The sequence below is a fragment of the Xiphophorus couchianus genome, chromosome 2 (assembly GCF_001444195.1).
Source record: "Xiphophorus couchianus chromosome 2, X_couchianus-1.0, whole genome shotgun sequence".
NCBI classification, from domain to species: domain Eukaryota; kingdom Metazoa; phylum Chordata; class Actinopteri; order Cyprinodontiformes; family Poeciliidae; genus Xiphophorus; species Xiphophorus couchianus.
In genome coordinates, this window is record NC_040229.1 from 6,554,159 (window position 1) to 6,568,887 (window position 14,729).

The 14,729-nt window shown below is 37.6% G+C and overlaps 1 protein-coding gene across 1 annotated transcript; it reads left to right on the top strand.

The window, feature by feature from the left end:
* Nucleotides 1-721: 721 nt before the first annotated feature.
* On the top strand, nucleotides 722-9,449 carry tbxas1 (thromboxane A synthase 1 (platelet)). The gene is made up of 14 exons (XM_028045560.1): nucleotides 722-805; nucleotides 2,093-2,223; nucleotides 2,502-2,595; nucleotides 2,892-2,944; nucleotides 3,565-3,661; nucleotides 3,767-3,883; nucleotides 4,182-4,270; nucleotides 4,352-4,500; nucleotides 4,585-4,715; nucleotides 5,404-5,736; nucleotides 6,287-6,375; nucleotides 6,505-6,642; nucleotides 7,536-7,698; nucleotides 8,572-9,449. The coding sequence occupies exons 2-14, from the start codon at nucleotides 2,123-2,125 to the stop codon at nucleotides 8,677-8,679; spliced, it is 1,662 nt and encodes a 553-aa protein (XP_027901361.1). The 5' UTR covers nucleotides 722-805; nucleotides 2,093-2,122; the 3' UTR covers nucleotides 8,680-9,449.
* The last annotated feature ends 5,280 nt before the right edge of the window (nucleotides 9,450-14,729 follow it).

Genomic DNA, 14,729 nt, shown 5'->3' on the forward strand with positions numbered 1-14,729 from the left:
AGATGTAACTGATGTGGTGAAACAATCTGTTTATTATTCTGAAGATAAACAATCATTATGTCACCAAGATGCAGAATTATAAAGTCATAAAACAGTGAACCGTTACAATGGTATTTTTGTAATAAAATAAATGCAGAACAACTCTTTGAAACAAAAGCTTTTTACTTACTATGGAAAGTTTAGATTTTTAAATTGAAGAACTAAAGTTTTAGATTCTATTCAATTGTTGTCGAAAATGACGTCAAAAACCACATAGTTTGCAACCTACTGATAAATAGCTTCATAAAAGGCTTCATAATAAGAATATTTATTTTATGTTTCATCCTTAGGTGAAAACACCAAGATAAAACTGCTAAAGCTGGCATTTTAAAATTAACTTTTAATTTACAACACTGGTCAGTTCTTAGGCACATTGACCAAAGCTATGAAAAGTCACAGTTGAGGGTTAAAGAGCCACGGGCAAATCAATGCAAGCTAGAAGATAAAAACTTAAACAAAAAACAAACAAACTGCCTCATAACAATTATGAAACAACATTAGAGACGCGTATAACACCTTGTAGTTAATGTATTTACTCTATTCGGTTTTTATTTTATGTTTTAAAATAATGTAATAATAAATTGTTGCAAAAGAAACAATGAAGGAGCCTGTTTATAGCTTTTAGCTTGGAACTCCATGTCATACCACTCCGGTACAGAAGGTGGCGGTGAACATCAGAGCTCACTGTTGTGTAACGAGGTTATGGTTAAAAAGAAGAGCGCTGCAGTTTCTTAATGTTTACACTGAGAGCAGAGGACAGAAATCGGTGAGTGTCTGGAAATTTAAATATTCACTTTTAACACATTAAAATGTCATAAAGATTTTAAAGTAAGGAGAACTTGCTCCCGTTATTTATAAAGACAACTTATAGACGACATTAAAGCTCATTGGCTTCAATGACTCTGCTTAATCGATAAATTGTTTTAGTGTCACTGTTTATTGTCATAATACGTGTTTCCATTGCACAATGTTCAAATACGAAAGTTTCTAGTTTTCATGTCATATTTAAAGGTGTGCTACGTCTTTATATTTCCATCTTACTTTAACTTTCAGGTGTGAAGAGAACTAGGTAGCTCAGTTTTAGAGTAAGTGCGTCAAATTCAGAGGCTACGATCCTCAACGCAACTGTCCCGGGTTCGATTCCCGGCCGCGGTCCGTCTACTGGCCTGCTTCCCGTTGAACTATTAACGAATAAAGGCCACTTCAACCACAACAACATTGTAAAAAAGCTGCTGACACAGTCACACAGGGCAATAAATGGCATTGTACGTCACCGTCACTGCCTTGTGTAAAGAGTTTTTCTCTTTCAAAGGTTTTAGGTCAAAATGTCCTGATGCTGTAGTTCCAGCAGCACCAGGCTCTTCTGTTTCACAATAGGTCCTACATGACCAGTAGCCTTTATGTAAACCATCAAAACAAAAAAAATCTGAACACAAAGAATGATGTATTTCAAGTGTTTTAATGATTCTGGTGTACAAATAATTAATTTTCTAAGAAAACTGGAATATTTGGTTGAGGAGTGGCTGAACAGAAGGAACGCAACAGTTGAGCTCATGTCCTGAACACATCTGCTTGTGTTTTATTCTGCATGTGTTTTATTTTTTGAATAGAGGTTATCAAGGCTGCAGCTATCACTCTTGCTTCTGCACCTTTTTCCTTCCACTAAACCTTCCATTATGGATTGATAAAGCTCTATCTAAGAAGTTAGCTCCTTTATTAGAGAACTTCAACAACTTCATGATTGTGTCGACCATAGCAGAACATTTCTGCTTATACTTTTTATTGGTTTGATGTAGTAATCTAATTATGAGAGACTAAACTTTGGTTTTATGATAGCTGTAAGACATAATCATTGTAATTAATAGAAATACATGGAACATTTTTTATAGAGAAATTTATCTTTACAGTATAACAGACTCAATTTATTGAGATTTAATTGTTTGGATGTTTGAATTTAATCAGAAATGTATCCATGAAAATACTTTGTAAATTGTTCTCATCAGATTATCTTTAGATTAAACATAATAACTTATTAAACTTCTTCTTGTTACAGGTTGCAGGTAGAGAACAAAGTTTTTCCACCATGGAGGCTGCTGGTGACCTCCTGAATGTCATCAACATGGAGGCCAGCAGAATATCAGTGACAGTCGGACTGTTCCTCATTTTCCTGTGTCTCCTTTACTGGTAAGGAAGTTCCAGTATAACGTCACAGTAAAAAGGACGTGCACCCTTTCTTAAATTCTCAGACCTTTTCTTTCTGTCTTTCACGTTTTGTGTGAACTTCATTTTGATTTGATATTAGTTCAATAAATAATGGCATGTAGTGTTTGTTTATTCTCCCTTTCATGTGAATGCGAGTATAAATAATTGTAATTGAATAGAAATAGGATGTTATACTGGAAGTTTTTATTGTACTTCAGTTTCTGCTTTGATTAAAAATATCTTCCTCTCATCTTGTGCAGGTATTCAGTCTACCCGTTCTCAGTTCTCGCTCGGTGTGGAATCAAACATCCCAAGCCAGTGCCTTTTTTTGGCAACATATTCCATTTCCGTGAGGTAAGATAACCTGCTATAAAAAATATAAATATCTTTAAGGGTGTACAATATTAAGAACGATGGGTGATAATATTGAGGGATAACAACAAAACACATGATAAATAAAGGAAAAATGTATTTCTGCTTTGGGTTTATTGCAAACCTACACATTGTACAATAAGTTGCCTATCCAGCTACTTGAAATAAAATCTGTAAAAATAAAGAAAATCCGTATTTCCATCTAAACAACTAGATTTTATTTTAAAAGTTTATTCTGGCTGGCATCTCATGTCTTTATATTTCTGATGTTCTTCCAGGGTTTTTTCAGACCTCTCACTGAACTTATAAAAGCACATGGCAGAGTGTGTGGGTAAGTAATTTATTTTTCTATTTATTTATTGTAATTCACATTACTGTATTACAGTGGTGTATTAGGGCTGTAGTAGATAAAAAATGAGTAAATTTCTGCATAAAAAACATTCAGAAATATGCTTGAAAAATTTTGAGATTAGTCTCAGAAATTTTCTAGAAAAAAAACATGAAAATTTCTTCGTTTCCAAGCTTGAAATTTTTGCACTTTGCAACTCAGAAAATTCCCAAAGGTCAAAAAATTTTGTCTTTTTAAAAGAAACGTTAATTCAAAATTTCTGAACTTAGTGTCTGTGTATGTGTGTATGTGTGTATGTATGTATGTATGTATGTATGTATGTATGTATGTATGTATGTATGTATGTATGTATGTGTATACATACATATATATATCTATGTATATATATATAGAAATATATATATATATATATATATATATATATATATATATAGACTTTTCCAACAAATTTCCATGTTTTTCTAGAAAATCTCAAAGTTTCTTAGTTTGAAATAATACTAGTACGCCATTGTAGAGCATGGAATAAAAACGCAACCTAAAGTTTTTCATGTGGGTTGGTTGATCTGGAGCCTCAGTGAGGAGATGTTGTTGTTGTGTCCCAGGTATTATTTGGGCCGCCGACCCGTGGTGGTGGTGGCCGACCCCGACATGCTCAGATCAGTGATGGTCAGGGATTTCACCAGCTTCCCTAACAGAATGGTGAGAACTTCAGTCACTGCAGGCGGTGTGACTTCAAAATAAGTGAAATGACTCAATAAACTTATTATAACTCCTGTGTTTTTTTTATTTTATTTTTCTGTTCAGAAATTTTCATTTGCCACCAAGCCCACAACGGACTCCCTGCTCATGCTGAGGAACGAACGGTGGAAAAGGGTCCGGAGTATTTTGACCCCGTCCTTCAGTGCTGCCAAGATGAAAGAAGTGAGAAAATAATGACGAAATGCTTTCATTCTGCAGCCACCAACTTTAATGCACTTATAATGCGATGCCAAGTAATAAACCTACATGAACAATGGATATTTCTAGTGTGGATTGCAATTTATTTACCTTTTTTGTAGAATTGCATATCTGAAAAGTGTGGCTTGTATTTGTATTCAATACCTTCAGTTACTGACAGTTTGGTCCAGAAAAGCCTCTTTCCAGGATGTGGTTTCTGGTTCCGGTCCAGGTTCTGGTCTGATCTGGTTCTGGGTAAATGTATTTATTTTTTCTGCTGCAGATGGTTCCGCTCATCAACACGGCTGCTAATGCTCTGATGAAGAACCTGAAGGTTCATGCTGACTCAGGGAATTCCTTTGACATCCACAAGTAATCAGAGCAAACAAGACTGAACATTAATAATAATTTGATCTTTTTTTAAATTAATTTGTTCTTCTTTCCTGCTGCTAGTTGTTTTGGCTGTTTTACCATGGATGTCATCGCCAGCGTGGCGTTTGGCACTCAGATCGACTCTCAGAACAACCCAGACGATCCGTTTGTCCGCCACGCTCAGCTGTTCTTCTCCTTCTCTTTCTTCAGGCCTCTCATGTTGTTTTTCAGTATGTTTTATAACTTTATCACCTTTGAATTTATTTGTAGTAGCATCATTTTTATGACAGATATCTTGCCCTTTTTTGCCACAGTTGCTTTTCCCAAAATCATGGCTCCCATTGCGAGATTCATCCCAAACAAAAGGCGAGACCAGATGAACGGCTTCTTCATCAGCATCATTCAGAAGATCATACAGCAGAGAGAAGAGCAGCCTCCCAGTCAGGTGGGCGTTTCAATCTGGGCAACAAACGGAGGCTTGGGGCATTTTCATGGAGTTTTCATGTCTCATCAGCCACATTTAGGATTTTTTTTTGTGGAAGACGAAATAAATTAGTGCAGGTTTTTGTTGGGAATTAGAAGGAGATATTTTTTTACTTTTAAAAAGCAAAAATATCCCTAAAATATACCTTTGTTACCCCTAAATCCAGCAGAGTTAGGTTCTACAACATCCAAAGCTTGGAACAATTTCAAGATCTCTGACTCATTCATCATCTGACCATAGAGAAAGGATGGACCAACTGCAGATCCACCAAGACGTGAACGTCCAGCTAGACCAGCGGTCTGCAGCAGTTAGCATCCGGAGAGCCATTTGGACACTTAGTGCAGCTACATTAGACGCCTGGAGTCACAAAGAAGTTTGAATTCTGAGACCAAAAAATATAGAAACCAGAGAAATAAAGTCAGAATTCCAAGAATTTTTTTTTTTGTCATCGGCTCTATTTCTCTCCCGTAGAAAATCTAAAAAACGATAAATTGTTTTTCTTCCATAATTTTTCATAAAATCCCAGTGATATTTGGGGTTTGAGAATCTGAATGTGAGAAGTTCTGGTGGTGTGATTAACGTTTTAACAGTTTCCTGTTCTCCTGCTTTTCCTGATATTCTGAGGATTATGAGGCCTGTTTTCCTGCAGCGGCGTCGGGATTTCCTCCAGCTGATGCTGGACGCTCGAACCAGCAAAGAGAGCCTCCCTTTGGAGCACTTCGACACAGGGAACCCCTCGGAGGAGCTGGCATCCTGCTCGGATCAGGAAAACGGATCGGCTCACCAGGAGGAGTCGTCGGCCAGGCGTCCGCTGAGGAAGATGATGACGGAGGACGAGGTGGTTGGCCAGGCCTTCGTCTTCCTCCTGGCGGGATACGAGACCAGCAGCAACACGCTGGGCTTCACCTGCTACCTGCTGGCCATCAACCCCGACTGCCAGCGCAGAGTTCAGGACGAGGTCGATGAATTCTTCACCAGACATGTAAGCCTGTCCTGGTCCGGTTTGGGCTGGGCGACATGCCTAAATAAAATACAGTGTTTTCTTGATTTCTTTTCTAAAAAAGAAATTACAAATAACTGGAAATATTTTCAAAAAGTGGCTGTTATTTCAATGACTTGGACAACCGGGTATTAGGACCAGACTACAATCATTTTTGTTTAATTACAAGAAAGTAGCCATAATATTAGCAGAATAAACGCACAATTTTACCAGGAAAATGTCTTAAACTTAAGAAAAAATAATCTTAAAGAGAAAAAAGCTTATACACTGCAAAAACAAATGTTTTGTGTAAATATCTTAGTAAGCTTGAAATAAGACAAAACTGCATTACAAGCATCTCTTCATTAACATCAAAGGTCCAAACAAATGGAAGCTGTAAAACACAATGGCAGCTCTGCCCGTAGTGACAAAATATCAACACAAAAACCTTCATTTTTGTGTGATAATATGGAACCAGCCCAGAACCAGCCCTGGTTCTGGTCCAATCAGGTCTTCTTCCTTCTGCTCTGGTTTAAATGAATCTGTTTTCTAGGATTCACCGGATTACTCAAACGTCCAGGAACTGAAGTACCTGGACATGGTCGTGTGTGAAGCTCTGCGGCTCTACCCGCCTGGCTTCAGGTGAACTGTTGCTGATGTTCCAGGATATTTACAGGCTTTATGTTGTTTATTTAAAAACATAAAGTTGTAGGAAAAAAGGCAAAATGATTCAGATTCATAAAATCTAAAAGATTTTTTTTTCTCATCAAGGTTTGCTCGAGAAATTGACCATGACTGTGTGGTGAACGGCCAGATTCTCCCCAAAGGAGCGACTCTGGAGATCCCAGCAGGATTCCTGCACTACGACCCGGATCACTGGACCGAGCCGGACCGGTTCATCCCCGAAAGGTACTTCAGAATTACTGATATTCATTAGCAAGACTAACCAACATTTTGATGTGTAAATGACGGCACTTGGAAAATTGTAATGTATCAGTTGTTGATTTTTGTTTTTTTATGATGTAAAGCACTTTGATCTGCCATGTTGCTGAAATGTGTGACACAAATAAAATTTGACTAGGTTTTTTATTTTTTTAAATTTGATTTATTATCTCAACTCTCAACACTCTGTTCTGAGTCTTGTCAAGTGAAACCTGTCATCATCAGGATTAGTTCAAATTCACGTTCCACATTTTTAAAATTCCATTTGGGTCTCGGCTGCTTATAAAAACAGCCCAAGCGCTTAAAAACCATATTTATTAGTATCTGCAAAAAAAGCCATTTAAAAATCTTCAGAATGGGGGCGTGCCGTGATGGCGTAGCGGTTAGCGCGACCCATATTTGGAGGCCTTGAGTCCTCGACGCGGCCGTCGCGGGTTCGACTCCCGGACCCAACGACATTTGCCGCATGTCTTCTCCCCTCTCCTTCCCCGTTTCCTGTCAGCCTACTGTCATATAAGGGACACTAGAGCCCACAAAAGACCCCCTGGAGGGGTAAAAAAAAAAAATCTTCAGAATGTTACATTACAAATCCGCAGGCACGGCCCGTTACCTAGCAAACCAAGCAGAGTTTCGCCCGTTACCTAGCAACACAAGCAGTGCTCCAGCTGGTTTGGTCAGCTGGTTTTATCTATGTATGTGTTGCACAATGGCTGCTGGAAGAAACCAGTATTTTGTTGTTGACTTTTCATCCAGAAGCCAGTTGCTGAATTCTTGTTGGTTGTGCAGGAGGCTCCACCTCTGCTTTTCAAAAATGTACTGTAATTAGTACAATTAGTGTAATTAGTCTTCACCGTCTCCAGGTTTACACCGGAAGCGAAGGCGAGTCGTCACCCCTTCGTCTACCTGCCGTTCGGCGCCGGGCCGCGGAACTGTGTGGGGATGAGGCTGGCCCAGCTGGAGATCCGGATGGCTTTGGTCCATTTGTTCCACAGGTTCAACATCGAGGCCTGCTCCGCGACCAAGGTGGGTGGGAAAACGTTAGGCTGAAAATGAAAAACATGTTTTTTCAAAAGATTTCCAGTATATTTTATGATATTTGCATTGAATTTCCACAACAAAAGACACTAAAAGTGCTAGTAACCTGCGTTCAGATCTGTTTCTCTTATTAGTCGGCCTGTCATGATGGCTCATTTTGATAGCAAAAAATTATTTTTGCTATTTTTTGCTAATTATTTTTGCTAAAATTATCCCACAAGTTATTGCAATAAACAATAATATTGTTGTTTTGAGACCATTTTCAAGTAACAGAATGCTAATCAATAAACTTTAAATTCTAATGAACATTTAACACTGCAACTGGAAGACATTTTAAATACACAAAATAAATAAAACAGAAACAATAAATAAAATGAATTATGAAGTCTGCAAACAAAACTGTCCCTCAAAAAAGGGCAAGTAGAAACAAATGAAGGTCAGTTTTGGTTGGAAGAGAGAAAAAAACCCAAATCATGCAAATGGAAATTATTGAGCTTTTAATTTATCATGAAATTAATTGATTTATTGCTTAGCCATTTCATACGCCATATTCTGTCCTACAGAAAAAAAATCCTAGTTTTTTTTATGTTTCTTTATTTTAAATCCAAAAAATAGAAATAAAATTGTTGTCTTTTTTTTTTAATGACTACATTTGTCTAAAATTATATGTTGTCTTTTTTTCAAAAAGTTGTGTGAAATTTGTAGCTCTAAACGAGATTCATTTGTCTGACCTGACAGTGAGAATGGTGTCAGATTATTCTAAAAACTACTTTGTGATTGAATGAAATTTAAATAAACATTCTAAATTGATTTTAAAAATTGCCAGTTAATAATTTTCTTGCTTCCACGTTTGTGTTTCAGGTTCCTCTTGACCTGAAATCCTTCAGCACTCTGGGACCCAAAGATGGCATTTATGTGAAAATAACTCACAGAGGAGAAGCACAGAAAGATTCTCCATCAGATGATTAGAAGCTCAGCTGTCATCCTTCTGCACAATAGAAATGTGACAAATAATAACAGCCTGGCATTTTACCTGTTAAATTTACAATAGTGTCAGTAGTTTATAAAACTTTAAATTCAATGGTTACTGAAAGTTGAAAATGTTGCAATGTTGTTTATGTAAAATGAACTTGGGTCCAACAACTCGTCACATCTAATCAACGTTCTGATGGATCCACAGTTGATAGATTCTGCTTTAGAATTAATTCTAGCCCTGCCATAATTATTTTAAATTTAAAATGTGCTAGCTCTCTCAAACATGGCGGACCATAATATGAGTTACTGATGACATACACATTTTTCTTGATGTAAGAGATATTTCGGATCTACCTGTGTTCTTTACATACATTTTGTAAAATGTTGGAATTGAAACATTTGGTGACCTCTCTGTGAAGTTTATTATCTTAAAAGGAAAACATTTGCACAATAGGAGGGATTTACTTTTGATTCATTAAAATGTTCTTGGTCAACAAGATGCACTGGAAAGAAATTACTCCTTGCAGTACTTGGATCAGTTTAAAAGATGATTTACCTGATGTTGTTTTGTTATTTCTGTCATATCTGTACTTGTCCTCTAATTTATTTTTTACTCTTATTAAAGCAAGAGATTAATTCAGAGTTTACTGAAAATGCTCATGAGCATGTTTTTTGCATTTTCTGCAAAAATTGTTTCTATTTGTGAACTTATTTTAGACTTTACCACCAGATGGCGCCAGATTATTACAGAACCGCAGCAGCTGTTCAACAAGGAGAAAGCTCAACTTCCTTTGTGTCGGTCTGCATCAGAGAGAGTCTGCTTTTTGGGTTGTGTGGAGAAAATGTAACAAATTTTGCAATTTTGGTTCCCAGTTGAACCGAGTCTACCTGGAACACGAAGCTTAAGATTAATTTCTTCAGGCTTTTAATACCATGACATTGTTTCCTATTTCTACTGCTGATTTTTCTTTTTCTTGTGATTTTTACTGGAGAGTGTTTTGATCACCTCAGTTGGTTGTTGTTGAATGCTACATAAATCAATCAACCAATTAATCAAAATGTTTGTGGTCATTAAGTTGATGTTCAAAGGGAATGAATACCTTTGAAAAGAATTGTAAATAAAGATTTAAAGCTCATTTTCCACCTGTGTCAAGGCTTTGGGTGAAAAAAAAGAGGAAGAGTACATTTTTGCCAAAAGAATTGACTTTACAAATCTGAAAGTTCTTTTTTTTTTTTTTTTTTTTTTTTTTTTTATAGAAAATTCAGCTTAATCTTAAAATTTCTGAGTATTTTCTTGCAACTTTTTGTTTTTTTATTTTATTTATTTTGGATGAAATTTACTCCTGCTGTTTTTCAATCTTTTAGATATTCCTCTCACACGGCAGCTTGGGTCTGCTGCCTGGTTTTCTCCACATGGTGTCACTGCGAGCATTAATGTCCCACCAAGTCCAACTCCAAACTGTAAGGCAACTTTTTACAAGCCGCCCTGTTTCTCCTCTGGTTCCCTCCGCGGTGGGAAGACTCACATTTTGATTCACACTGCCTGTTTTATGAGCCAGCTGATAAAAGATACATGTGCTTGACCTCAGTATCGATGTTAGTCGGCATCAGAGTGACCAGGACCGGTACAGCCTGTGCAGAAAGCAGCACACAAGTCCTGCAAGAAGCATTAAAAGTGGAGCATTAGTAATGGGAAGACAAATGTTTCAGAAAGAGACGGTAAAATTCATCTTATGATGCCAATAAAGCTCCTCGAATTGGATTGAGGGAGTGAAAATGAGTGGGGGAGGAGGTGGAGGAAGACAACGCATGACAGATGGTGGGTAGAAGACAGAAATATAGGAAGAAAGGAGAGGGAGGGAAGGGCAGAGAGATGGAGCCGCAGACAGTAATCAAAATGGAAAGAGGGTGATCCAGTGCAGGAAGGGATGAGAGGAAGAGGGATAAAAGCGAAGGAGGAGCAGAGCTGCTCCTTCTGCAGTGCAGCTCAGGTCAGGGCCTCAGCTGCATCAACTCCCCCATGATTGATCGCTGCTTTGTCTCTCTGATTAAGATGCTTTGTCTGCTTTTATTGATATCTTGTGTTTTCCTCTGCAGTCCGCTCTCCTCTCTCTCGATTAAAATTCTCACTTCCTTTTTACTTTCTTCAAAGGTCAATATCATCTATTAGATGTAAATTTGCTGACTCTGGTATTATTTTCCTAAAACAAGGAGAAAGCTCAACTTGCTTTGTGTCGGTCTGCATCAGAGAGAGTCGGCTTTTTGGGTTGTGTGGAGAAGATTTGAGCAGTCATCTGCTTACTTGCAGAAACTCGAAGACATCTCAAGCTGTGTTTGAACGCGACACAAATCAGATTTTTCAGCAACAACCTGAACGGATCAATTCAGATCTTTTCTCCTGCCCAAAATTATAATTTGTGTCACTTCCATATGCTGAATTACATCTGTTTTATTTTTTAATCATCTGCAGTCTGAACAGTCATGCTACATTTATTATAATTTAGCACCAGGTTTCACAGTGTCGCATATTTCATCAAAAGTTGAGTTTGTCATTCAAACGCGTTGAATTCGTTGTTCTTCTGTAAAATGGCCGACTACAATTTCCCAAAAACGCTGCTTACGTTTGTCGCTCTAAAACCTCTGCGTTTTCGCTGACCTTCAAATTGGGCAAATTGAAATTACAAAAATAAATTTGCTTAATGAAAACACATCAAGTTTACTCAAAAACTCTCGTTTTTCACTAAAAATGTTTTGCAGTAGGATGAGGTGGATTTTCACCTAGTTACCACTGGGTGTTACTACTGGTGGAAAAGTAGTAGGATAATGGCTTGTTCTTTTTTAATGACTTATGTGAACAAACTTATTCACATGTGAATTTAATTACATTTCTTATTTGATGGAATAGCTTAATTGCAAAATCCTTTTTTTTTTTTGACATTCGCAGAATATCAAAAAAGTTTTTGTACACATTTGAAACAGAAACACAGCTACTGACTATTTCTACTCCACACAACCCCATCTAAAAATAAAACCAGGATGTTTGTTTTAACTTCATGTTTGTGATAAATAGCATGTTTTGGGGTATTTCTGCACTCCGACATCGTCCTGCAGAGAACTCGTCTGTCAGAGAAAACCTCAGAAAGACACCAGAGCTGCACTTTCATGTCATAGTAAACTCTCTATTGATTACTACAGAGGCATAATTCTCCCTGGGAGGTTTGTATGAATACTATACTGACACCATAGGAGATAAAAAAAAATCATAAAGTACAATATGAACCTTGTTAGGATATTATTTACAACTGAAGACGAGGAATTACTTTCTCAGGGGCTATTTTTATGATATTATAGAGAATTTTCTGGTCCTGTTGAAATGTGATTTTTTTCCTTTGATTGTTGGAGTTATATGTCTGCATGCCCTCAGGTAGCCTGCAACCTTTTCTGTATGCAGGCCGACTGCCAGATCGCTTCCCTGGGGATAAAGTCCCCAATTTTACGATTAATGCTACAGTAGAAATACACTCCTGATCAAATTTTAAGACCAATTGAAAAATGGCAAGAATTTACATTTTGCACTGTTGGATCTTAAGTTTCTAAGTAGAGCTTCAAAATGCAAAAAGAAAAAAAAAAATCTGAGCAAGCATTTTATTGCAAACAACCATTAAACTGAAACAGGCTGTTCAGAAGCTGATCGAAGTTTAAGACCCTAAAATAGAAATAAAAGTTTTTAAAAAATGACTGTAGCGCTGCACCGTTCATGTTAACCGCCTTAAAAAATAAATTTTTTATGAATTTCATGTTTGATGTTAATGTTTGCAGGAAGCTAAAGGAAATTTTGCTCCAAGTGAAATGATGGTTTCATCCATGTAAACAACCTAAAATGTTCTCAATTCAGGGTTTCTGCAGGTTTAACCAACTCAAATTTAAGACTTTTATAAATAAATTGCAAGAACTGACACAAATGTACAAATGAAAATAGTCGATATTGTCAAGAAAATCCGAGCTCATCCCACTTCCCCATGCTGGAGATTTTAGTTTAACAGTAATAATAAATAAAGTTATCTTTAAAATGAATCACTTAAGTGACATCAAGGCCCAACAGTAGACTTAAGTGTCAATAAAATAAATCTAGTTGTGTGTGTTGTTTTTGTCTCATGCAAACTTTGCTTTAATTCTACTTTTTTCTATCTAATCATAAGAAATCATAGTCAGTCAGAGAGAGTCATTAAACAGGAAAAGCAGGTTTCCTGGAAAAAGAGGAAGTTTCCAGCCTGCAGATTTATAAAAATAGCTGAGACTATTTTAAAGCATGAAAGTTTAAAAAAATTAAATCTAAACATTTTGAGTAATTTGATAAGATTCAAAGTAAAATACTTATATTAATATTGATTTACTTGTAATAATACTTACACTTATATTTGTGAGAACACTTATAAGAAAAACAAGCAAATGTAACTTTGGTATCAAATAATTAGAATAATAGATTATTCTTGGTTTCTTTTCAGAAAAACATCTGTAATAACTCACATTAAGATCATAATAAGAGTAACTAATAAGTTATGGTTATAAAATTATAAATGAATGCTAAATCAGAGAAGCTAAAGAAAATAAATGTGATATAAATGTGATTTTGACATTGAACTTGAAATGGTGTAAAAGGTTGTAAAACTGCAATTAAACATCACTGATATGTTGGAGGTAGATGGTAGGTGAAAGGTGACAGGAAGGGAAAAAGGGGAACTAACAGGAGAGCAGAGATGATCAGCACCTTATATGGAAACAGGAGGTTGAGCAGCCCTGAGACATTGGCACAGACATCATGACATGATGTCTCTTAAGACAGTGACGGATATGAGATCATCTGTCTAAGCAGACAGATGAACCCTATATAAGGTGGGTGCAAAAGAGGAACCATTCGTTGGATCCTCCGGGCAGCTTCGAGCCAAGATCGAGATGGACAAAGAACTCTGCAGCTGAAGAAGAGTCGGAGCCACGGAGCCGGAGACTGTCCTGCACATGGAGACCAACCCGTCTGGCCCACAATCTGTGGCTTCGAATCGCACTTCTCTCATCGGCTGGGTTCTGACCCCAAAGACAAAGATGAAGACAAAGACAAGGAAGAAGAACTGGTGCCTTTTTTCCTGCCAGCACCAAGTCCTGTGTGACCTAAGCATCCATGCGGAGAGGAGGCTCATCAGACCTGCGGAGATCCTGGCCTTCATCGATCAACATCTTCCTCCTGCTGCCACACCTTCTTCATCATCAAGCCAGGTCTGGGGTTCGAAACACCAAACTCCGTCCGTCTCGCTCTAAGGTTCCTTTTTTAGTTCTCAGTGTCAGCAGTAGGGAAAGATAGACTAGATGATTGATTTTACTTATTTGATTATTTCTGCTACTGAATTAAGCTGTACTGACCCTTGCAAAAATGCCTTACTAATAAAATATTTAGCATAAAGAAAATCTAAAAGATGTTGTGGACATTCAGTTAATGAGTCACCTTAAAGTTCTTTGATGGTTGTAAAATAGCTGTGATGTTTGATTCTGGAGAGGAAGAGGTGGAAAATGTTTTTAGGTTGCTGGTAGCCCATATTTAAAACCTCATCCTTGGGACTCGCCCGAGTTACTAAAACCTACCTGGTTCAATAACAAATGCAAGTTGCAAAATAGAGAACGAGCGACCGTTAACAGGTGTGCTCTGTGAAACTAGTTGGCTGTAGGCTGCTCAGTCTGGCTAATTCACAGGGGGAAGAAGGGTGGGACACCTGGATGTAGGCCGTCAGATAACCAGGCGAATCGTTTCTCGAAACCAGCTTAAACAGAGTTTACTTCAGTTCTGGACAGGGTAAATCCCAGCAGATTTAGGAAACTCAACGGACCCGTTAGACGGAGAGCTGGTAGCACATCTCCCCTCTCAGAAGAGGAAGTACGAGAGTGAGAGAGTAGAGACAGAAAGGAGGGGGGGGGGTGTTGCGCAACAACAAGTGGCGCCCAACGTGGGGCCCAGTCCAACGGAGTAGGAGGGCCCTATGGCCAAGTTAGTAAAA

Bases quoted from the DNA above. Each gene is read 5' to 3' on its own strand.
- tbxas1 (XM_028045560.1), top strand. From the start codon at position 2,123: ATGGAGGCTGCTGGTGACCTCCTGAATGTCATCAACATGGAGGCCAGC. The intron at 2,224-2,501 runs GTAAGGAAGTTC...CATCTTGTGCAG, and splicing joins TTCCTGTGTCTCCTTTACTG to GTATTCAGTCTACCCGTTCT. The intron at 6,376-6,504 runs GTGAACTGTTGC...TTTCTCATCAAG, and splicing joins CTCTACCCGCCTGGCTTCAG to GTTTGCTCGAGAAATTGACC.